At 39.3% G+C, this 24,939-nt stretch overlaps 1 protein-coding gene across 1 annotated transcript in view; it reads left to right on the top strand.

Annotated features, from left to right (window-relative positions):
• Positions 1-24,939, top strand: part of LOC117393822 (golgin subfamily B member 1-like) — a 44,107-nt gene that overhangs the window by 6,498 nt on the left and 12,670 nt on the right. Inside the window, exons 7-22 of the mRNA XM_055220986.1 lie at positions 116-295; positions 414-536; positions 1,212-1,325; positions 2,292-2,616; positions 4,206-4,321; positions 5,265-5,382; positions 5,886-5,977; positions 6,802-6,952; positions 11,755-11,864; positions 12,786-12,918; positions 14,738-14,871; positions 15,934-15,981; positions 16,635-16,744; positions 17,422-17,590; positions 18,382-18,486; positions 19,364-23,533. Coding sequence (XP_055076961.1) covers positions 116-295; positions 414-536; positions 1,212-1,325; positions 2,292-2,616; positions 4,206-4,321; positions 5,265-5,382; positions 5,886-5,977; positions 6,802-6,952; positions 11,755-11,864; positions 12,786-12,918; positions 14,738-14,871; positions 15,934-15,981; positions 16,635-16,744; positions 17,422-17,590; positions 18,382-18,486; positions 19,364-23,533 — 6,198 coding nt within the window. The remainder of the gene's footprint in view (positions 1-115; positions 296-413; positions 537-1,211; positions 1,326-2,291; positions 2,617-4,205; positions 4,322-5,264; positions 5,383-5,885; positions 5,978-6,801; positions 6,953-11,754; positions 11,865-12,785; positions 12,919-14,737; positions 14,872-15,933; positions 15,982-16,634; positions 16,745-17,421; positions 17,591-18,381; positions 18,487-19,363; positions 23,534-24,939) is intronic.

A 24,939-nucleotide genomic window follows, 5' to 3' on the forward strand; every position in this document is an offset into this window, starting at 1 on the left:
CAGAGGGTCAGTGAGAAGGAAACAATTATAACATGGCTAAAAGCCATAAAAAGTTGATTATAGGTCTTATCTGTATATTTATCTGTGTTATTATCTGTTTTTGTTTGTTTTTCAGGAAACAGAGGACAGTGGCTCTCTGGTGGACCTTCAGAATTTGGTCCAGAACTTGACGAAGAAGATCGGAGAAGCGGAGGAACGTTACAGCCTTCTACAGGAACAGACAGAGAGCCTCAAAGAGCTGCTATCTACAGAGCAGGACAAGTTCAACAAGAAGGAAGAGATGTACAAGCAAAACGTATGTCTGACCTGCCCCTCTACACCTCTTCTCTGCTCCTCTGACCCTCTTCTGTGCATCCTTTGCCCCTCTGACTCTCTCCTCCGCTCATATTTTCTTATATTTGTTGTTCTTGCAGATTCAGACCTTTAAAGACATAATTCTCCAGAAGGATAACCAACTGATGGAGATGAACCAGATGCACGAACAAGAACTTTTCAAACTCGCCGCTAAATCTGATGCCAGCGCAGACTTGGAACAGGTCTTAAATCTTAATGAATTAATCTAAATTCATGTTAATAGCAAATCGGAGTAATCGCACAGAAAGCCCCTATGTGGTTAAGGAATCACATCCTTGTTTAAAAGGGCCCATATTGTGCTGTTTTTTAGTCTGTTAATTCACACCGGTTTAACACATAAATCCTGCATATTTATTTCTTCTCTCAAACAGAAAACACCGTTCCTCCATGTCATTAAGTGGTAATACAGGAACTATTACTGTGTTTTTAAACTCCATTCACCTTTATTAGAATCATTTATTCATTTCAGCCCTGGATTTACCTACGAACTACGAACTTACAGTTATTGTTTTAGCTGCATTGAAACTGCTTCACTCCTCGGTGCTTCAGCAGATATTAGAGGCTTTCTATTGACAATCTCAACTGTACAAAAGGAAAAACATAAAAACTGTTCAAATGAGGCTAAAAATAGCTTTTAATTTGAGAACCACCGCCTCATGACATCACAAGGTGGAACAGAGCATATTGAGCTTTGGAGATGTAGACAGACTATTAATACAGGATTACTCAAACTACAGGTATGTTTTAGATGAGGGAACAACATTATAACACAGCTTAAAGGTCACAAGAATCAATTTTGTGTAATATGGACCTTATTAATATAGGATTTTTGTAATAGTTCTGTATTTTTCCTGCAGCTTTTGAAGGCCCTCAAACAGAAGCTCCACGAAAAAGAGGAGGTGCTTCTAGGTAAAAACCAGGTTATAGACGTTCTACAAGGAGAAGTGGACACCAGAGATGGACAGATCAAGGCAAGTTCTGCTCATAGTGAATCCTCTGCTCCATCTACTCTCAGAAAAGCTTTTAAGTTATTTTTATAACCCATTATGAGACAAGATGCATGGATTATTCCAGCCACAACTTTCCAACCCAAAAAAAGATTAAACTTCCCTTTTCCATATTTGAAGCGGCTCATCGAAGTACCTGCGTATATCCCCAAGGACAGCTAATGTGGACTTGAGCTACACACACACACACACGTACACACGCACACATGCACACGCACAGCACAGCACAGGTTGCAACAGTTCTATTGATGTATGGCATGCGATTAAATACATTGTCAAATGGAGGTTTCAATAGACCAAATATCTACAAGTACCAATGAGGTTTACTCCCTGGTTTAGTCGCCAATAAGTCAATGAATCACTGCCAGAGAAATTTTAAAATCAGTTGGTTCTTGGGGGTCACAAAGACAAACTAACCCAAAATCACTCTTACCAAATAGGATTGTCAAATGTCAGACATTAATCGATGCTAAAACTGCTATCAAATCTAGATACTCATCTGAGGAAGTATCGATACTAAAAAAGTCCCATTCACAGGACAGATATGAACATTTCCTGAATATCTTTAGAATGATCTTGAGCTGTATCTGAACAAGTATAAGACACATAGACTAGTATACACCCAGGGACCACTATGAACCTACGTGGACGACTGAGGGATTACACCAATAAGGCCACTTGGGAATATAAAAGAAAGTACTACCATTTAATGTTGAAAATCACATTCTACTGTCTAAATAAAGAGTTAAAAGAAAGTATCTAAATAAAGTTTTTAATATCATTGTGGTATTAGAATTGAGTCTATTCCTTAGTATCAAAATCAAGTTTGAAATTTTATTATCGTGATAACACAAATACCAAATTACTTTTAGGGAACTTTGATCATGTGGACATGACTTTAACATTGTTGTACTGATGACATGATTTCAGGAGCTGCTGGAGCGTCTGAAGCGTGTGCAGGTGGAGCAGAGGAGTCTGGAGTCAAAAATGGAGGCAGAAAGACACGTGATGAAAGCTCAGATCAGAGACCTCATGGACAAACACCAGAGCGAAGTGCAGAGGATGAAGGAACTACACCAAGAAGAGATCTCCAAAACACAACAGGAGATACTGCACAGGGTGGAGGAGAGGAGGAGAGAGGAGGAGAGCACGGGGGACCAGAGGAAGAGAGGAAAAGAGGGGACAGTGACACAGAGTCCAGAAAAGACTGAGGCAGATGAGGCAAAAACTGCACAGAGGATTGCTCAACTGGAAGGTAAATAATACAGGGTTATTTTTCAATGGGATGCAAAATTCGACCGTGTCCCTCGTGGTGTCCTTTGGGGGGTGCTCTGGGAGTATGGGGTCCGGGGCTCTTTGCTAAGGGCTGTCCGGTCCCTGTATGACCGGAGCAGGAGCTGTGTTCGCATTGCCGGCAGTAAGTCAGACCTGTTCCCGGTGCATGTTGGACTCCGCCAGGGCTGCCCTTTGTCACCGGTTCTGTTCATTATATTTATGGACAGAATTTCTAGGCGCAGCCAGGGGCCGGAGGGGGCCTGGTTTGGGAACCACAGGATTTCATCTCTGCTGTTTGCGGATGATGTTGTCCTGATGGCTTCTTCGAGCCAGGACCTGCAGCAGGCACTGGGGCGGTTTGCAGCCGAGTGTGAAGTGGTTGGGATGAGAATCAGCTCCTCCAAATCCGAGGCCATGGTTCTCGACCGGAAAAAGGTGGTTTGCTCTCTCCGGGTGGGTGGTGAGTCTCTGCCCCAAGTGGAGGAGTTCAAGTATCTCAGGGTCTTGTTCACGAGTGAGGGAAGGATGGAGCGGGAGATTGACAGGCGGATCGGTGCAGCGTCTGCAGTGATGCGGTCGCTGTATCGGTCCGTTGTGGTAAAGAAGGAGCTGAGCCGGAAGGCGAAGCTCTCGATTTACCGGTCAATCTACGTTCCTACCCTCACCTATGGTCATGAGCTCTGGGTAATGACCGAAAGGACAAGATCGCGGATACAAGCGGCTGAAATGGGTTTCCTCCGCAGAGTGGCCGGGCGCACCCTTAGGGATAGGGTGAGGAGCTCGGTCACACGGGAGGAGCTCGGAGTAGAGCCGCTGCTCCTACACGTTGAGAGGAACCAGTTGAGGTGGCTCGGGCATCTGCTCAGGATGCCTCCTGGACGCCTCCCTAGGGAGGTGTTCTGGGCATGTCCCACCGGGAGGAGGCCCCGGGGAAGACCCAGGACACGCTGGAGGGACTATGTCTCTCGGCTGGCCTGGGAACGCCTTGGGGTCCCACCGGAGGAGCTGGAGGACGTGTCCGGGGTGAGGGAAGTCTGGGAGTCCCTGCTTAGACTGCTGCCCCCGCGACCCGGCTCCGGATAAGCGGAAGAAAATGGATGGATGGATGGATGGATGGATGGGATGCAAAATTAACTTTTAATAGCTTAAAGACTAAATGTTTTCCAAAATACAGTGCAATCACTGAAAGTCAAACCCTGAGCAAAAGCTAATGGCCCAGACCCTTTTTGTTATTCATGAAATGGGAACTGGTACTGTAAAAGGTACAAGAAATTGTAAAAGGTTCCTATAGTATGCCCCTATTAGTGATTTAAATATGAATTTAAAAAATTGGATCTCACAATTTAATATACATGATTACAAAAATCTTATCTTGTCTCGTTCTTTAAGAAATTGTGTCTCATCCCAACCCTACTACAGGAAATACAGTAGGGGTGGGTATATTTGTCATCGGTATATTTGTCATGTACTGAACATGGTTTGGAGCTGTACTGTCCTAGTTATTGTTTTTAGAAATGTGTTTTACAAACTTTCAAAGGAGTTTGATTTTAACATGTTCCTATTTTTCAGCTAAAGTGAAGGAGAAGGTGGAGGAGGCGAGTAAATCTGAGGCAAAATTCCTGAAGATAAAGGCCTGGTCCAAATCCAGAATCAAACAGCTGGAAGAGGAGCTGAGGAGGAGCCAGGTGACCACCACAAAATGATTCTCTCTTTCAATTATAATCTTATGAAAATGTTTGTAGACTGCGGAACTTTAGCTTGTTAGAGGACTTGAAAAATATGATTTCTTTAAATAGTTAGTCAAGATACTCAGTACTACCTACCTCTAACTCGAAGTGCTTTTCTAGCAGCATGCTTTTACTCTGACTTGAGTAATATTTTTATTAAAGTAACAGTAGTCTTACTTGAGTAAAAGGTGTGGTTGAGAAGTACGTTTCCCAAATCCTTTTTTTTACGCTTACACGAGTCATTTCTTGGATCACTACTTAGTACTTTTACTTGGGGAATATTATTTTGAAGTAATCTTACTCTTACTTGAGTACTATTTGTGGCTACTTTACCACCTTCTCTCAAAACAGATAGTTAAAACTCAACTTAGCTGGAGGATGTGTCAGAATTCTATGGTAGAAATGGCTCTGTACACAACAGCTAGTCCCATGCAATCTGACAGTTAAACAGTAAACTCCACCTGAGAATGCTGACCCGTTTCCAGCTCAGGTTAAACTATAGAGTTGTTAAGTGATGATGTCACTTCCCGGTCCAGCCAGAAACTTCACAGCTGATTTCTTGATTTGTTTTATGGTCCTTATTTTGTTCCTTATCCTTATTATGTAAATAAATATCTCACTAACTGACGGTCACCACCAATGCTTGCTTAGTCTAGCCTAGCTTCTTTCCTCAACCTCGCTCGTACACTTTCTGTCACAGTTATAACCATAGGTCCATGCTTATAACTGTTTTAGCTTTAAACAGGTGAAGTGTTGTCGCTCAAAAACATTGTAAACATTGTAAACATGTTCATTGTTTTCAATCAGCTGATAGACCCGGAAGTGACATCACTCTTAACAATCCAATAGCTACAATGTGCTGATGTCATGTGAACAAAACTTGTTGACACACTTTGTCCAGGCTGGATCTGCTTCTCCAGACCTCATCTCTCTTCAGTCTCAGATCACAGCACTGGAGGAGGAGAGGGAAGAAAGCATCTGGAAACTGGAGCACTACGAAGAACTCAGAGCAAAAAACGGTCAGATACCCATCCTTCTATATCCCTGCGTGTCAGATGCCCTCCCATCCTTCTATATCTCTGCATGTCAGATGCCCTCCCATTCTCCTATATCCCTGCGTGTCAGATGCCCTCCCATTCTCCTATATCCCTGCGTGTCAGATGCCCTCCCATTCTCCTATATCCCTGCGTGCCAGATGCCCTCCCATTCTCCTATATCCCTGCGTGTCAGATGCCCTCCCATTCTCCTATATCCCTGCGTGTCAGATGCCCTCCCATTCTCCTATATCCCTGCGTGTCAGATGCCCTCCCATCCTTCTGTATTCCTGCGTGTCAGTTGCCCTCTTATCCTCCTATATCCCTGTAGTGTTAGACTGAGATGGGGGCAAGTCAAATGTCTCTAGTTAAGGGAGAATGGACCTTGTCACTGACAGTAATGATCAGGGAAAAAGCATTTGTTGATTTGACTTTTTAGATTTCTGATGAAAACAGCAGAAGATTATTTCTCTATTGTCTTGTTTCAGAAATGCTTGAGGCCAAACTGGTGTTGTATGAGGAGCAGCAGAGAACGCTACAGGCCGATCTGGAGCAGTTCACCAAGAGAGCCACTTCACAGGTACAAACAGTAAATGTCTCTGTGTGTCAGATGCCCTCCCTGTGTCTCAGTGGGGCCTTTTTATGTGTAAAAGCTGCAACCCCTGTAGTTTAGACTGCTACAAATATGTTCTGAAATGCACGGGCTTCTTGAATTAGTTTAAAGTGCAGATTGTAGTCTTCTGTCCAGTCTTAATGTGGCTGGATGGATGGTCCCCGCGCACAGCATTACGACTGAAGGATGGGTCAAATGCTAAGGACAAATATATTAGGGGACAATAAAGTGTAACTTAATCTGAGCCTTAAAGAGAGGGTATCATGCAAATGGACTTGTCTGGAGCTTTTTAATGTAGTTCTCTCATCCAAAACAGGCCTGAAGAGGGTTTAGATGTAATCTAGCGATCTCTCCCGAGCCCTATTGGAATCTTCCTTACGGTTAGCTGTACGAGTCTGTACAAGGCTCGGCCCACAAGCCCATATCATCCATACTCCCACACGGTAATTTTTCATATAAATACAAGCACATGATACAAACCAATACACTATAACTTCACAAACCTGATGCGATGTGCAGTAGTTTCATTAGTGGGATGCACACTGATTGCGTTGTGATGTAACTTTGAAGGGGGAGTGACACAGAGGGCAAAGGGAGGGGAGACTCAGATCGTTAAAAATAAAATAAACATTTGAATCGGTCTGAAAATGCAATATTTGCCAAAAACAACAAACAAAATGTAACAGAATGATCTAAATATGTTATGTGTTATCAGTTAATACTCCCTCTATAAAGATAAAATTACTGGATGACTTGATTATACTTGATTTTTGCCCTGATTGTTGTGCCAGGCGAGTGAGTCGGGCAGTGCAGACGACCCACACTCTCAGGTGCTGGAGTGGCAGGAGATGGTGGCAGAGGCCGTCAGTGCCAGAGACAGAGCCCAAGAAGAGAAGAATGCTCTGAGTGTGAGGATCAGTCACCTGGAGGAGGAGAAGGAGGGTAAGCTCATACTCTGTATGTTCAGACCAGCTAATAGACTGGAAGCATGTCTCATAAAAAAAAAAAAAAAAGAGTTTAGATTTTTGCATTGGAGAGTTGACTTTTTGTTTTGTACAGTTTTTCTGAGATAAACAAGGTGATACACATACATCCTATCATAGGTCAACTAAATTGGCATGACATTTTTGTCGACTGAAATTAAAAATAATTACTGGACTAAATCTGTACTAAAACTAATACACAGGCTTTGTGCACAGCAGAATGCCAGCTAGCTCACTGTCTCTCAAAGCTAATGCTAACTTTGAATAAAAGTGTAAAATGACTACCCAACAAGCACTTGTTTCAATATTTATTATGCCTCAAAAATTGGCATTAGCAACAAACATGTCCTTTTGTAAACACAGAAGTTTATTATTTGTGTAGTGTTTAACATGTCGTCAGTGACATCCACCCGCAGCTCCCTGTCCACTGCCTAATCTTTAAATATTATTTATTTTAGCACGACTTGAGAAAAACGTCATAGAAATAAAAGTGCATAGAGTCTATTCTATTAAATCCTTCTTCAGAATTGTTCTCTCACGTGAGGTGAAACATGGGCGGAATGTGCATATATCCAAGAGAAAATCTACAGTAACAATATAATTTACACTGGGCTCTGTGGCCGTAATATTCTGATCCATGCAGAAGGAAAGACATGTATTATTTCTCTGATAAAAAGTGAACAGTGCCATAAAATGTTTAAAAAGTGCTGCTATACAAGCCAATAGTGGCATCTTCTTTACAGAAGAACTATTTGTATTATCAGTCATTGCATCGTTCTTTTGTCATCACTCATCCCTTTGTTCCTTTTGTTTTTCCCGTTTCTGTTTTTTTTCTCTGTACTATGCGGGGCATGTTTGTCACATGACCGCCGGAGACCACACCCCTTTTGGCCACGGCACTTTAGGCCACACCCCTCCAGCCCCTGTGTAATTGGGGATGGGAGCAGCCTAAAGAATGCAGTTTCCCATCAGTTTTGTGCATGCAGGCCTCCCTCGAACACACCACGGTGCGTTCAGGTTACTGCACTGGCTCCAGTTCTCTGACGTTTAAAGAGAGAGCTGGAGACAGTGCAGTAACCGAGCGCACCGAGGCAGACATCTTTCCCTACCCTCTCTTTCCTTTCTTCTCATTCTTTGGTTTATTTTCCATATGTAAAACAATACTTCTTAGTCCTTCTTAGCTTAAGGACTAACCGGTGGTGAAATGAGAAATTAATACTTAATTAAAAGGCCCATATTATGCTATTTTTGGATCCAAGTTATATTGTGTCTTCATCACAAACATACCTGGAGTTGTTTTGTTTCATTCACACATTTTAACACACAAACCCTGCATGTTTAGGCTGAGTTCTTCTCTCAAACAGAAAACACTCTGCCCTAGAATTGCCCATCTCTGAATTGAATTAAAGGTAAAATATAGCTGTTAACTATTGCTTCATCACAAGTTGAAACAGAGCATTTTGAGCTTTTGAGATGTAAACAGACTAATAATAAAGGAAACAAACATGTGTGAATGAAACAAAACACAACTCAGGTTTGTTTTTAATTAGGTAACGGCTAGGGATGCTCCGATATGACACTGGTTTTGGTATAATTTTCTATGTTCTATAAACTACAGAAAATGGTCGAATCTGAAAAGATTGTATTGTGATCATATTTAACCTACTAACCATTGGGGAGATATTTTATGAATGAGATAAAACAAATTGCAGCATGGCTCTGTGCACCATTGAGCAGCCTTTCATGAATCTTTAATGCAATTTACAATGGAGGAAAGTGGGGGAAATAAAAATCAGGGTTTTTTTTCTAAACAAATCGATTTGAACTTCAAATTTTTTGCCCAGTTCTAGTCATTTGTCAAAAATGACAAAGGTGGGGCATTGGTGACATACGGAGTAATGCTTTCATGAGGTTGACTCCACCCACATCTGCATGTCTCTAATGCCCTTGCCAAACTGTAATCATTTTAAATTCTAACAGTAACAGTCTTTTAAGGTGCACTGTGCAACTTTTTTGGTGAAGAGTCCGCCACCTGCTTGTCCCCATAGAGATGTAATTGTTTTGTCTGGAATGTCCTGGTATGGCATTAAAGTATTCATCTTGCCTTTACAAGGGTTCTTATTGACCTAAAAACTTCCATTCTTACTGTGAGTGGGCCTACCTCTTCACAGATCTAACATGTATCTTAGCCCTGTTTACCGTTGGCATAGAAATAAATGTAATGCCATACTGTGGAACATTCCAGGCAATAGTTCCACAGAGAAAAGCAGGTGACGCTCCACTAGAAAAGTTCCACAGTGCATGGGAGTGACGGAGTCCTGTCTCTTGGTGAAGGTGGAGCTGACACAAAGTCACTGTTTTGTTTCACGGTCAGTGTAAAGTAGATTTTAATCCTGGGGGAAATATGGTATTTATCTAATCTGAATCTACAGTGAAACATCACATTAACTGCTGCTGCTGACGCTGCTTTGCCTCTGTATCTCTCTAACATCAGTCAAGATTGAATCAGTCTTATCAGGTTCTTGTCTTTCCCTCTTGTCTACATGGGGCTGTGGTATAATTCATGTATATTGCTTATTTTCTTAATGATTTTATAATTTTCTGCTGCACTCAGTGCTACCAACTAACCATGCTGCTTTTATTCTAACATTTCCCATATGTGTTGATCATTCTGTGATCTTCAGATTTATGTTCATTCAAACCTAAACTGGTGCACAGTAACTTTTTACTCTTCTCTTATTCTCATTTCAAATTTATGGCCCTTTGAACTTCGGTGTTAAAGATCTACTATGAGTGTCTGCTACAGACTTGTCTCTGTGGAGATGTTATTGCTTTGCTCGTAATGTTCCACAGTATGACAAACTAGTCTCAACTGAGAGAAGCATGTGACACTATCAGACCAAGTAATGGATCAGATCTGTGGAGATGCGAGCCTGCTCGCCAACACAATACATGTTTTTCAAGTTTTATTTTATTTTTTGCAGTAAAACTACAAAAATGTAATGCTATACTGTGGAACATTCCAACCAAAGCCGAACAGGAACCTGCTGAAAACCACTTTTTAACCGATAAATAAAAAAGAAAATCTTTTCTTGTATTTGATTTTACTTTTATTTGAGCAACAGTTAAACTGTACAATTTAAATTAAAGCAGTAATATCCATATGGAAACAAGAATGTGGTGGACACTGGATCAGAAAAGTTCCATAATGCACCTTTGAGCAAAAAATAAACTCAATCAATCTACCACAGTCCACATGTTGACCTCTCCCTCCTGTCTGCCGCCCTCTGCTGTCGAGTTGTGCCTTCTCTTGTTGCCTGTTTTTGACCTTCATCACAAAACTGATGGGAAATGATGTCACTGATTTTGGCTGCTCCGTCTCTGCCCTCTTCTTCCTAAACTTTGCTCACTCAAACTTCTCTTCTTCCTCCTCCTCCTCTTCCTCACCTTTTAAATGCATCCGCCCTGCTCGTGTTCCACAGGTTTGCACTGCTTTTGCTGCTTGTGTGATGTGAAATCAAAATGCAACGGCCATTTTGAGGACTTTGGGTCTAACTTTTCAATTCACAGTATTGATGTAAACTCAGAATCAATGTACAGAAGAACTGCAGTGGTTAAGGGCGATACTAGTCCTGGTTTAGTCCCACTTTAGTCTTGGTTTAGCCCTGGTTTAATCCTGGTCAAGTCAAAAATCTAGATGGGAATAGGTCGGGAAACCAGGGTCGGGAAACCAGGGTCGGGAAACCAGGGTCGGGAAACCAGGGTCGGGAAACCAGGGTCGGGAAACCAGGGTCGGGAAACCAGGGTCGGGAAACCAGGGACTGGAACCTGGACTGGAACCCGGACTGGAACCAGGACTGAACCCAGGACTGAACCCAAGAGGCTTTCCATTAACCCAAAACCCAGGCTTGTGTAAATATTATAAATACCTTTTTTGTTATCTTGGCTGCATAAACCTGGGTCTTCCCATGTTTTGCTCCCTGGTTTATGGAATAAAAATTACAAAAATAAAGCCCAACTTGTTCACATAAGCATGACTTGTAACTACTGGTACCTAGTGGTGGAACTGCTCCCTTGTCAAATCCGATTACATCCAATTTTACTCCTGGTTTTTGTCCTAGTTTAGCCCTGATTTAAAAAAACAAAACATTCCTGGTTTAGTCCTGGTATGTTCTTGGCCTAGACCTGCTTTAGTCCTAGTTCAGATTTGGTTTAGTTCTCTACCTTTACCCAAATATATTTAAAGGAGAACTTTGTAATCTTTCTGGTGGCAGGTCCGCTACCTGCTTGTCTCCATGTAGATGTTTGTTTCCCTGATATGTCTCCATGGAGATAGACACATGGACAGCTCCATGGAGGCAAACAGATGGTGGGCCTTCATCAAAAAAGTTACATAGTGCATCTTTAAAGGGCCCATATTGTGGTATTTGGTAATCTATGTTATAATGCTGATTCCTCATCACAAACATACCTTCTGTTTGTGTTCTGTTTTGTTTCATTCACACATGTTTACCACACAGTCCCTACATATTTAGTTTGAGTTCTTCTCTCTGTTTTTGTCCGCTACGTTCCACCTAAAGCCCATAGAAGTGGTCGAAGACATTTCTGTCCTCTTAACTTCCAATTTTCACTTTTCCATCACTGAATATTTCCCAAGTTTTCCCACCTCTTTCGGTCATAAAAACCTGTAGTCCAACACTTTTCCCTGTGGCACAAAACTGATTGAGGATGACTGGTTCTTTCCTGGCTGCTCCGATCCAGCTCTGGCCACTCGGCACCAGGAGTTGGAGGAGGAATTGGCCCAGAGCCGAGGCCTGAGTCCGGGCAAAGGATCCAGGAAGTCGGGGCGCGTTGCTGAGAGGAGCCTGCAGGTCAGTGGAGCTGTGGAACTACTCTATCAAACAGGAATCATGGTTGAGAAGTAACCATATACAAAATTTTAGTGCCATTCATATTGTAGTACAAATGATTAAAGTCGCTGTGCCTGTTTTTTAAAGTGAAAAACAACTAGTTCATTTTAAACTGTTTGCAGTTGTGCCTGCAGTTATTCCTCACTTACCGTATGCATTCAGAGCATCCTAATTATTCACTACGATAAGTTTATAAGTGCTTTTCACACATCTCTGAGAATAGAGCGGAATTTTGACGTCACTGTAAAGCCAACAACTGGCATGCTAACACGCACTTCCTGATTATTGGACAATAAGACGCAGGCAGCACAGAGACTTATTTAATATTAGCAGCTCTTGTGGTCAAAATAAGACACATTCTACTCAAATACATGGAAAATATGAGGTAAAGGGCCTTTGTTCATGTTGGTTGCACCACAGTGCCTTTTTGTCAGTATTGACCACAATATAAAAAATATTATATTAAAATATTTTTAAGTATATTTGGGGGGTTTGAAGCATCTGTCATCTCCCCTGCAACTTGACCAACTCCATCCACCAAGATACATTTCTTGAAAACCCTGGTTTGTTTTTTAGATAAGGCAAAATTGTATGTCTTTGTTTATCATTATGCTGCCTTATTTCAGTAAAAAAAGCTGCAGGGGGAGCTCTATTGCTGAAGTTACCAAGTTCTGCTTTAAAAATGAATGGACAGTAAAATTAAACATAGACGTATGGAAATTTAAAATGCAAGTTTCTGTTAAAATTATTGCTCCTTTTAAAAGTGTGTTTATATCATTCAACATTGGTATTTTTAATAATATTTAATATATTAGAAATTTACTTCTGTATTATATGTCAGTGTTTTAACATGCACTGTTTTGATTACTGTCATGTTTTCAGGAGGACTTTGAATTGGATGGACACGCCCCTCTGTTCCCCACCCCCCACAGCCCCGCGGACAGCGCCGCCCAGGTGGAGATGGAGGGAGAGAACATGGGAGGTTGGTGGCCCGAGTTCAGTTCACCAGACCCAGGTTTGGTCCCAGTGTTTATTCTGGCATGCACTTGACTCCACATGGTCCTCACATGGTCCACATATGGTCCTCGCCGTCTATGGGGAAACTCCATTCACTTTTGGTTTGGGCTGTTTTAACCATGGCAGTAAGCATCATTCAGCGCTGGGTTTTGTCATTAACACTTCCAGAGGTGGGTAGAAGTTGGTTGTATTTTATTTATTTAGCATCCTTTACAAGTAGTGTTGTCACGATACAAAAATTTCAAACTCAATTCCGATATTTAGGAATAAACTCAATACTCAATACTGATTTCGATACCACGATGATAGTAAAAAATACTCTTAGAATCCTCAACATTAATTGGTAGTACTTTCCACAAGTTACCATGTGACCTCATATCTGTGTAATCCTATCGTGGTCCATGGGTGTATACTAGTCTATGTGTTTTATACTTGTTCTGACACAGCTCAAGATCATTCTAAAGCTATTCAGGAAAGGTTAATATCTGTCCTGTGAATGGGACTTTTTTAGTATCGATACCTGCTCAAATGAGTACCTAGTTTTGATACTAGTTTTAGTATCCATTAGTATCAGATTTTCAATACTTTTGACAACCCTACTACCCACCTTTTGAATATTTCATATGCAAAGCTTCACATTTTGGGTATTTGCTTAGTCTGGCTTTTTTTTCTAAAACATGGTTCAGAATCTTCTACTGAACAAACTGTTTATTTCGTATTAAATCAGTAAATAAGTATATCCAGATCAAACCAGATTAAGCACTGTTAAAATGACCATTTGTGCATATTTGATGTTTTTCTGTTTTGTGTTGGGTCATGTGCATGCTGGTGTAAGCTGGTTCTGTTTAAGGGTCATTCCATTGAGTGTAATACAGTATCTATGCTGCTGGTGGTGCTGCGTGGTAAGTTTTGGTTTTCCATTGTTTTGCATGAGCAGCTGCACATTCACAGTCATGTTTTTTGTCTCGCAGAATGTCAATAATGAGATTACACTGTATAGACTAGACTATTTTTAGTCTGTTTAATGAATACAATTTAGTTGGTTGTTTTGACCTTGTTTAATTGAATAAATTATTTTTTATTATTATTGAGCTAGTCGTCTAAAGCTTGAATGACTTGGACTCTGTAATACTGACTAGAAGCACAAGTCTCTGTACCTGATTTTTCCTGTCTATATAAACATGAAAAACAGAACAGTTCATTTTAAACAGTTTCCAGTGGTCCAAAGTTATTCTTCACTTACTTTATGCATTCTGAACATCCTAATTATTCACCTCAATGAGTTTCTCAGCCCTTTTTACAACTCTGAGAGCAGAGCGGAGTAAAGCTAAAAACAACTGGCATGCTAATATGCATTTCCTGATTATTGGATAGCTTAAATAGTAAAAGCGTTATAATTAGATGCAGACAGAGCAGACTTATTTTGACCACAAGAGCTGCTTGTACAATATATCAAGACACATTTTGCTCAAATACATGGGAAAAATCTGGTACAGGATAAGATAATGTTCCAGTCATGATTATCTTAGAAATCTCCTTTTAAAGTGGGACTAAACATTAAATCAACTTTTTTGCTACTAAACTGTATATATGGTGTTTGAAGAGCAACTGCTTTAATATCTACGGTTTCTAGTCATTTTCTGCTAATTTTAGGGCAAACCAGGTAAATTTGTTTTGCAACTCCATTTGAAATATGGTTTTGGGCAGAGTTTAGCCGAGTTTAGTTTTGGGCAGAGTTTTGTCCCACTTTAACCCTCCCTCTGTCTCTGCTAACCTCAGATGGTCCTCTTTAACCATAACCCTGTGTGCTGCCTCAGGTGGGCTGCGGTCAGTGGTGGAGGAGCTGGAACTGGAGCGGAACCAGCTGCAGGAGCAAATCCTGAGTCTAGAAGAGCGCTGCCAAGACCTGGAGGACAGACTACAGCTGCAGGCGCGGATAGAGACCCTACAGGTGCTCAGAACTGTACTACTGTTGTGACTATAGGCCAGTATAGAGACCATACAGGTGATCAGAACATACAATAATACTGTACTATAGACCCTACAGGTGATCAGAACTGTACTATTTATATTTACTATTATTATTTATATTACTGTAGGCCTGGATAGAGACTCTACAGGTGTTAAGGTCTATACACTTGACCAGAGCATAACTGACTGCAGGCCAATTTAGATGGTCTGCAGGTGCTCAGAAGAGGACTACTATCAACAGCATAGAGGAGGCCAAAAACATTAAACATTAGGCCAGATTTTAATACTTCACTCTTGTATCGAGATCATACTGATGAACACAACATCACAGTACTCTTGCGGAATCAACACCTTATGGATGCACCAAACTACTACTATACTATACTATAGGCCACAATTAAGAACTTTAAAGGCGCTCAGAATACAGACTACCGAATAGCTGTAAGGTTTGGGCTTATGTTGAGGAAATAATTACAACTTTAGGGCATGATTCACTCCACTCAGGCCGAGATTGTAAAATTCTCTACACTAGAGCAGTCATAACACACCAGAATATAGAAGATTCCTTTGCCCTCTCAGTGTCAAAAAAAGTCCGGGAACACTTTTTGTTCTTATTACGCAGCGAAGGCTAATAGACAACATGAGTAAATGTTTTTCAGAGCAGATGTAGAGAACAGACATCATAGACATAGGACAGGATCTCTAACTCAAAGCTGATATATACAAATTAAATGGCACCCGCTTCATCTATAGCTATGTTCATATGCACACCATTATCTGGTTAAAATCTGATGACGATCATGGTCTGAAAGAAACCAGATGATGTTGATGTTATTTTAAATTTGATTTTGAGCATGTAGCCTATGTGCATTTCACTTTAGACTTAAGCATGCAAATTAACTTTTCCTCACATCTTCTAAACTGAAAAGAACTTACTATAATAACTCCTCTTATAAAGCAGCGCCCTAAATCTTCTTAACTTAAACCCACACGGAAGCTTATTGTTTGTTTGTTTGGGGTGTAACAGAGCCTTCTAACACAGGTGACGTTTGGGGTAGAGGAGGACGAGCCGCCATTTTGGGTACCTCAGGTTTGTGTGTGTGTGTGCACCCCGAGGTGATGCTAACGGTGTGGAGTGCTACTGACAAAAACTAAATAAGTAACACGTCACAAGAGGAGAGGTTTATTTATTTATTTCTATGTTAATGTTTAGGTGCATATTCACTGGGCACGCAAAGGGAGCACCAGGGTTCCTCACTCAAAATGGACAGTTGGGATACACTTTATAAACATTAGTTGATTAACTGATTTGACCAGTTTAATGTGTATATGACATGCTAGTTTGAAGGGACTGAATTGAAGAGCCTATACCAGATTGTTCCCATGTATTTGAGCAAAATGTGTCTTGCCCCAGCACAGATATATTGTATACGCAGATCTTGAGTAGAGAGACTGATATTCTTGACTGATATACTATACCGTTTAAAATGACCTAGGTCTGTTTTCAACCTTCTGTAAAATCATGTACAGCACCTTTCAATGATAGAAATAACTTACACCAGTCAAGTAGCAGATGCTGTATTATATTAATATACATACTGTTCCTACCAAATCTGAAATCTTTAGGGTCATTAGTGTCACATGACTTTTGATATACCTGTAAACATTGTAACTTTTGTCTGTGTGCTGTTTTGGTGCTTATCTTTATACATTTATTTTTAATGTCTCTTTTATTGTCCTCAGAATGAAACCGAGCGCCTGCAGGGTCAGCTGGCGAGTGTGAGGAGCCAACAGAGCAGAGAGGCTGAGAAACATCAGCTCCTGGTGTCCAGCCTCAACCAGCAACTCAAAGGGTAGGCATTGTACACAATCATGCCACAAATTATTTTATATCCCAGATAAATAGATTTTTGTTGCTATTTACAAAAGCGAAAATTTAAATTGTGATGAATACTATAACTTAACATTGAGTTTTGTAAAAACTTACTAGCCACAACAGTCAGCTAAATATCAGATTCGGCTATCAGCTCAAAAAACCCATATTGGACCAAGTGATATAACAACCAGGCCAAGATCGAATAAAAATGCCAGCTTCTATCAACAAGCAAACCAATGGCAACTCTTCTCAACAGTGGACAGGTTTAAAATATACACTGGGATGAATCTTCATTTAAAAATAATACATGTAATTTTCTCCCAGATCTTCCAGTCCTTTTGTAAGTATCACTTAGTGATAGAGTTGTCATGATACAAAAATGTATCTATTTTGATACTAAGAAATAGACTCAATACTTGATACCAATTCCAATACTACGGTGATAATAAAAAAATACTCTTCATAAGACCACATAGTAATATAAAAGAAAGTACTGCAATTTAATGTTGAAAATCACATTCTATTGTCTAAATAAAGAGTGTTTTTATTATCATTGTGGTATCAGAATCGGTACTGAGTATCGAGTCTATTCCTTTGTATTGAAATTGAGTTTGAAATTTTAATATTGTGACAACTAATGTTTTGTGTTGTCAGACTGAGTGAAACACAGGAGACTCTCGAGACGTCTCTGTTGGAAAAGGAAACGTCTTTGGCCCAAACCTCTGAGAAACTGGAAGTCATAAATAGCCTGAAGGGGGCCCTAAGAGAGAGAGAGGAGCAGAACAGAGAGCTGAGTGATCGCCTCACACACACCGAGCACAATGTAAGAAACAGTATCATATCGCAGTTTTGCTTTTAAAGTATTATATATTATATATATTTTTGAAAATATACAAGAATTATGGACTTATTTACACAGGTTTATCTGTTAGCGCCATAGCTTGATATATAAGTGGACAGAAGGAGTATGATGTCATCCATAGCGTTGCCTGTTGCTCTGACCAAGCTCAGAGAAAGAAGGCTTCTGATTTATCTGTTACTGATATTCACGACTTATTTATGGACAAAATAGTGAAATAAAAACACAATGATCATGTAGAGTGGGTTAAAACAAACATTTTAAGGTCATAATGACGAGACTGACAGCAGGAGCTACAGAGAGAGAGCGGCAACCATTTTTTCAATAGAAAGTGAATTGGACCCAAATCGTTCCCATGCTCACTTTCTATTTGGAACATGACAGGTTAGTTATGTCCACTTATATACACAGTCCAGAAATCAGAATATAATAACACTTACTTGGGTTTTCAGATTTCAATTTTATTCAAAGTTTAGGTACATACATGTTGTGTCCCTTTAGAAACACTTGCCAAATAATGGCCAATATTAAGCTGACATAATTGGCAACAAACCTTAATTCGTTAAAACGTTAATTATAACGTTTTCAAGAATTCTGTTCAGATCTTAAGTAGAAACAATGATTTATTTCTTCAAGAAAAATGATAAGTGTCCTAAAGGGACCCAACAGCACATAAGGCTTTAATATATATTACATTTTTGCATTGTGCATATTTCTTTGTGTAAATGAGATTGTTTGTTGTCTTTTGTTCACAGTTGGAGGAGGTGTCGAAGAAATGCAGCATCTCTGAGAAGCGATGCTCTGAGCTGAAGGCTGAAGTGGAAGACTTAACACAAAAACTCACCGCCCTCAAAGAGAAGGTACAGTTACAGTTCTGATAAACCTTTAGGATGAAACCTTTTAGAGTAACCTTCACTCATACATGCACCCAGGCAAATATGTGATAAAATTCTGTAAAACATTTTTCAATTTCAATTAAAGAGGAATTGCATTATGCAAAATCAAGCTTTCCACCATAACACGTATAATCTTTCCTCATCAAAAATATGTCTGAACAGTTTTAGATGTCATTCATTCAAGTTTGAGTGGTCTAGCAGTCTCTCCCAAACACTAACCGTAAGGAGGGTTTGAATAGAGTGCAAGCATGTAAATTTGGGCTCAAACTAGTTAGTTGATTAATCACAGTTAATTGATTATTGAAGTAACTGAATTAAGATTATTGAACTAACTGAATTAAGTAATCAAATAATTACTATCTGGACTACACTCCAACCCATGCAATGAGCTGCATTGGAAAACTGCATCTTAATCTTAAAATTATTTAATAATTTAAGTCTGCAGTATGTAAGTTTTTGAGCCAAAAATAGACCATTGCTTTTTTGTTAGTGCATCCTTATTCTGAGTGGGCTTGCATCTCCACAAACCTGAGTCTTATTTGACCTGGGAGAGTGCCTCCTCCTGCTTGTTTCCATGGAAATGCTGTTCTTTTGGCTATAATATTCCACAGTATTGCATAAAATGTATCCATCTCCATGGAGAATGTTCTGTAGTATGGTTTTAACTTTAAAAACCTGAATTTCCATGGAATCATCCTGGTGACTTGTCACTTCCAGAAAGTTGCATACTGTACCTTTTAACAATGTATTTTCACAGGAATGTTTTAATATAAAATGTGTTAATGCCTAAAACATTCTTAAACATTTTATATATTTTTTTCTTTTTCTTCCTTTTTTTCAGGCTCAAAAACAAGAGTCCACAATTGAAACTTTACAAACTGAACTGGACCAGACCAATGAGGACCTGGATAAATTAAATTCGTCTCATTTGGAGGAACGTGCTCAACTCATCCATGACCTCCAAAGCTGCGAACGTGAAATCGACAACCTTAAAGACGTGCTGTGTGAAAGAGACAAAGAAATCGCAACTTTAACCAGCAACATGACCGAGTACTCAGACCAAATCACTGAACTGAAGCAGGAAATCAGACTTAAAGAAAACAGTTTGGTCCAAGTCGAAAATGCGCTACAAAAGGCCGAACGAGACGCCATGGTTTTACGAGAGTCACAAAGTTCAGACCAGCAGGTTTTGCATTCTAAAATATCAGAAATGGTTGAGAAAATTAAGGATTTTGAGACGGAATTGAACAAAATGAAAGAAGAGGGGGACGCAAAAGGAGTTGAAATAGAGCAATTGGTTAAACAAGCTGATGAGGACAAGAAATTGATACAAGAATTAAGATTAGATGTTCAAAAACAAGCGAATAGTCACCGTAACCACCTGTCTGAATGTCAAACACATATTAATTCACTTAAAGACCAATTAACATCTGCTAATGATAAGCTAAACCAAGCGGGAGAGGAAATTTCCAAGTTGAATTCCAGTCAGGGAACACTGCAAGAGAAAGAGGAAATGTGGGAAAAAGAGTTAAAATCCCAGAAAGACGAAAATAATAAACTTTTAGCTGAAGTTGACAAGTTTAACTCAGAATTTAAAACTCTCAATGAGGATTTTAAGCAAAAACTCACGATTATAACAACACTAGAGAGACAAATTGATGAGGAAAGGACAAAATATAATTCAGAATTGCAAGAACGGGATTCGGAACACCAGAAGATAAAAAACGAACTGCAAAGTAAGTCGGAAAACATGTCCAAATTGAAAAATGCATTGAAGAATTTGAAATCAGAAAAAGGGCAACTGCAAGAAAAGATTACAAGTTTGAATCAACAGTTTGATTGGGAAAAACAAAATTTAAATCAAGAAATTCAAGATCTCAAAGAAGTAAAATCTAAATTTGAAAATGAAATCAAACAGCATCTTGGCACGATATCTGGGCTTGACAATGAAAAAGTCTGTTTAAATGCAAAAATAGCCCAACTTGATGCAGTGTATTCGGAAAACACAGCAACTATTGAAACATTACGTAAGGAAAATGAAGATCTAAAAATTCAAACAGGCGATTTGAACAAAGTTTTGGAGCAGAGTGCACATTCAAATTCAGAAATTTTACTTGCAAAAACAAATGAATGCACGCACCTCAGCCAGGTATTAAGAGAGAAGGAGGAGGAGATGATGAGACTGCATGAAAAAGTGAGCAATTTGAGTTCCAAAGTTGGGAATCTTGAGCAAGAGTTAACAGAAAAAGATAGCTGCATTTCTGAACTTAGAAGCAAATTAGATGTGCTACAAAATCAGCAAAAACAACTTGAAGAATCCTTGTCCAAAATGGAGCAACAAGAAGAAAATCTCAAATCGGAATTGTGTCAAAAAGATGCAATATTGAAAGAAAAACACTCAGAAAGTTTGAAATTTGAGAATGAAGCTACAAATCTGCAAAATGTTATATCTAAGCTAGAAAGTGAGATAGAAGCGCTCCACTTGGAAAACTTAAAATTTCACAAACAGGCTGATGAAAAGCATGAGGAATTCCAAAACTTGACCAAAGAATTCCAGAAGCAGAGAGACGATCTGGACAATGCCAATGGTTTAGTGCAATCTCTCAAGTCCCAAGTTGGTTCAATGGAGGACAACTTTAGAAAATTGCATTCAGAACTTGAAACTAGCAGAGCAGAATTCCTGAATTTGCAAAGAGATATGCAATCAACTATGGCAGAAAACCGTAATCTCTCCAATAATGTCGAATCCAAAAACATAGAACTTGCCCAGGCCATTGAACAACAGGCAAAGCTAAACACTCAAGTTAGCAACCTCTTAGAAACCAATAAAAAATTTGAACAAGATATGGAACAAAATTCACAAGAAATTAATGCTCTTAAAAGTGAGCGAAGTTCATTACAAGAACAGATTTTGAGCGATAAAACGCTTATTGAAGGATTGGTAAAGGAAAAAGACGATATTACACTAACAATTATGAAGCTAAACAAAGCACTAAATGAAAACGAAATCTTGAATTCTGAGAAAACAAATGAATGCGTGAATTTGCTAAGAGAAAAAGAAGAATTTGTTCAAAATTTACAAAAAGAAACTGGTGAACTGAAAATCGAAATTGATCGATTAAACGGGGCACTATCAGAATCCAAGAACCAGCATTTGCAGCTTGAAGATACGGTTTCGATGCTCCAAGAGCAAGGTGCAGTGCTAAAGTCTGCGCTAATGGAGAAAAACACTATGCTGACTCAGAAAATTGACGAAATTAAGCTCCAAAATGAAACTATTTCTACAATGCAAAAAGATCTAGATTTGCTTCGGGAAGACAGTCAACAAAAATCGAGACATATTGAGCAAAAAGAGTTGAATTTAACTGAAATGACCAAAGAACTAGAAAGCCACAAAGATGAGTTGGACAAAAGGAATGAGTCTGTTTTGGCACTAAGCAGCCAGCTAGGTGCTATGAACGAAAATACAGTTGAAATGGAAACTGAACTGAATAACTTAAAAGCAACTATGGAAAAGCTAACTTCTGAAAAGGCACAGTTGGTTCAAGCTGTAGAGGAAAACAAAGCTAAAGTGGTTGATTTTGAAGATAGCATCCAACTTTTGAAGGACCAAAATTCTAGTTTGAAAACTGAACTGCTAAAAAATGTAACAGAATTGGAGACATTGAAGGTAGAGATTGAGAATTATAAAGCCACAGTGAAAGAAAGTGAAACTAAAATATCTTCTTTATCTGATGAGTTTAAATTGGAAAGAGAGAGGCTTAGTTTGGCAGAGAGGGCCAATGAGGATATGCTAAAACAACAGCAAGACTTGGTCCAGAAGCTAAATGCTAAAGTTGGCGAACAGCAACAGAGGAACAGTGAGAATGAGAAATTGGTAGTGCAAGTTTCTGAACTAGAAAAATGTATTGGGGAATTTCAAATAACAGTTCAAAATCTTACATCGGAATCACAGTTACTGAAAGCAGCTTTGGAAAATAAGGAACAATCAAGTCTGGAATTGGAAAATGCATCATCTACTGCAGTCAAGAAGTTGAGTTCAAATCTGCAAGACAAAACGGTTGAATGTGAAAGCTTAAAAGAACAGATTTCCAGTTTAGAGGAGGTAACGACAAAGGTAAAGAGCAGTCTTCAAGTACAAATTTCCGAAACGCAAAAACTACAAAAATCATTAGAAGAGAAGGAAATAGTTTTAGCCGAGCAATCCAAAAACATCCAAGATTTGCAAAGGAGAGAAGATGAAGCATTGATGTATAAATCGCAGTTCGTGGAAAGCACAGAGTTGGTATCGAAACTACAAAATGAATGCAGCAATTTGAGAACGGAAGCACAAGAAACTCAAAGTGCCTTTAAAAATCTACAAGAAAAATACGCCACACATTTAGAGGAGTTACAAGATGTCAAAAATCTATTGTCCCAAAAAGACGACGCTGTTCTGAGTTTGCAGAAGTTACTTGAAAATAGAACAACTGAACAACAAAACGCCCAAACAACAATAGATAGACTAAAAACTGAGTTAGCAGATGTCTATAAACAGCTAGAAAACGCACAAAAATCCAGCACTACATTGGTCAAAGAGAAAGAAGCAGCGCTAGCATCACATCAGGAGAACGTTGCTAAACTAACTGTGGAAATAGACAGGCTAAAGTCGCAGCATGTTCAAGTGGTGACCCAAATGGATGCGCTGACTAGCAACATCGAGCAGCGAGAGATGGCTCTACATGCTATCAACAACCAGTACGCATCGCAAGCTAAGCATACGACGCAGTTGGTAGCGCAGATTCAAATGCTAGAGGAGCAGAATGCCAGACTACAAGACAAAGCTAAAGAAATTGAGGTTGTTAGCAAGGAGAATGCTAAATTGCAAGAGCGGGTTAGAAAACTTGCCCAGGAGAGGGAGGATTTGTTGATAAAACGGGAGCAAGTTGAGGAAAGCAAAGCGCTAAAGGAGCAAGAGTCCAGCAACGCAATGGAGAGGCTGACAACCGAGAAGGAGAGCCTGCAAGTCAAGGTCAGTGCACAAAACGAAGACATATTCAATTTGAAAGAAAATATTGTTAAACTAGAACAAATTTTGCAAGATTCTGAGAAAGAGTGGCTTCTAGTTTTAGAGACAGAAAAGCAAGATAAGAATTTGATAACAGAGCAGTTAAAATGTGTTGAAAATGAGATTAAGTGTAAAGATGTTAAAGTTACTGCACTGAAAGAGGACTTGGATAGTTTGCAAGAGAAGCTATCAGAGGCCATGTTGGCTGTGAAGCAAGGGTCAGAGCAACTTTTAGCTAAAGAACAAGAAGCAACAATGTCTAAAGAAAAGCTAGAAAATGTGTTAGCTTTAATACAAGAAAAAGACAATCTTAATAATTATTTGCAGCAAACGTTTGAGATTGTCGAAAGAGAGTTGTGGAGATTAACGGGCAGAACTGATAAATGTGACGATCGTAAAGAGAAAAGTACGCATTTACTGGGTTTGGTTCAAGATTTGGAGCAAAGTTACAATTGTGAAATAAATGCCTTAAAGAGTAGCTTAGATGATACTATTGCCAAGTTGAAAAATACAGAAAGCAATGTTGAAAAAGGTGATTTTGAGAAGTGCCAGCAGATTTCTGTACTGCAAGAATCGCTAAACCAAGTGCAAAGAAGACTCGATGCTGAAGCTGAGAAGGTCCAAGAAGCCACAGAGAAATATGCCTTACTTTATCGGGATGTTCAAGCTAAAGATGAGTATATAAGCTGTTTGAATGTTCAGATTGTCCAACAAAAAGAGCTACTCACGGGTCTAAGTCAACAATTAAAAGAAAAAGACATGTCCATTGCACAACTTATTGAAGCAGCTGCAAATGAACGAGTTAAATTTACCGAAGAAATAGCTGATTTGAAAAATAAACTTGAAAAATCACAAAATGAACTCAAAATTTCTGCAGAAAAGAGTCAAAGGGAGGTCGATTCAGCGAATTTGGAGACTGACAAAAAGATTGAAGAGTTAAAATCAGAATTGACGAAAGCAACAAAAGAAAGAGACGCAGCTAAAAAGAAATTACAAGCTGCACTGGTTGTTCGAAAAGAACTCATGAAGAAAATCGAAACTTACGAAAATGTGGAAATTGTCGGTTATAAAAGTGAATTGTCACAGTTGAATGAACGGTTGCAGGAATTGGAAAAACAGCTTGAAGAGGGACAGAAAAAGTTTGTTGAAAATATTGATCAGAAAGATAAAGAAATCCAAGAATTCCAGGCTAAAATGTATGAATTTGAGCTGGAAATTGAGAATTTGAAGATTGTGATAAATGATAAGGAATTATGCCTATCTGAGAAGGACTCCTCTATGCAGCTACTAGAAGCTAATCTTATTGAAAAGGAGAATGTATTTGGGCAAGAAAAAATCGGCTTAATTTGTCAACATAACACAGAAATTGG

The sequence above is a fragment of the Periophthalmus magnuspinnatus genome, chromosome 3, assembly GCF_009829125.3.
Source record: "Periophthalmus magnuspinnatus isolate fPerMag1 chromosome 3, fPerMag1.2.pri, whole genome shotgun sequence".
In the NCBI taxonomy this organism is placed as follows: Eukaryota; Metazoa; Chordata; class Actinopteri; order Gobiiformes; family Gobiidae; genus Periophthalmus; species Periophthalmus magnuspinnatus.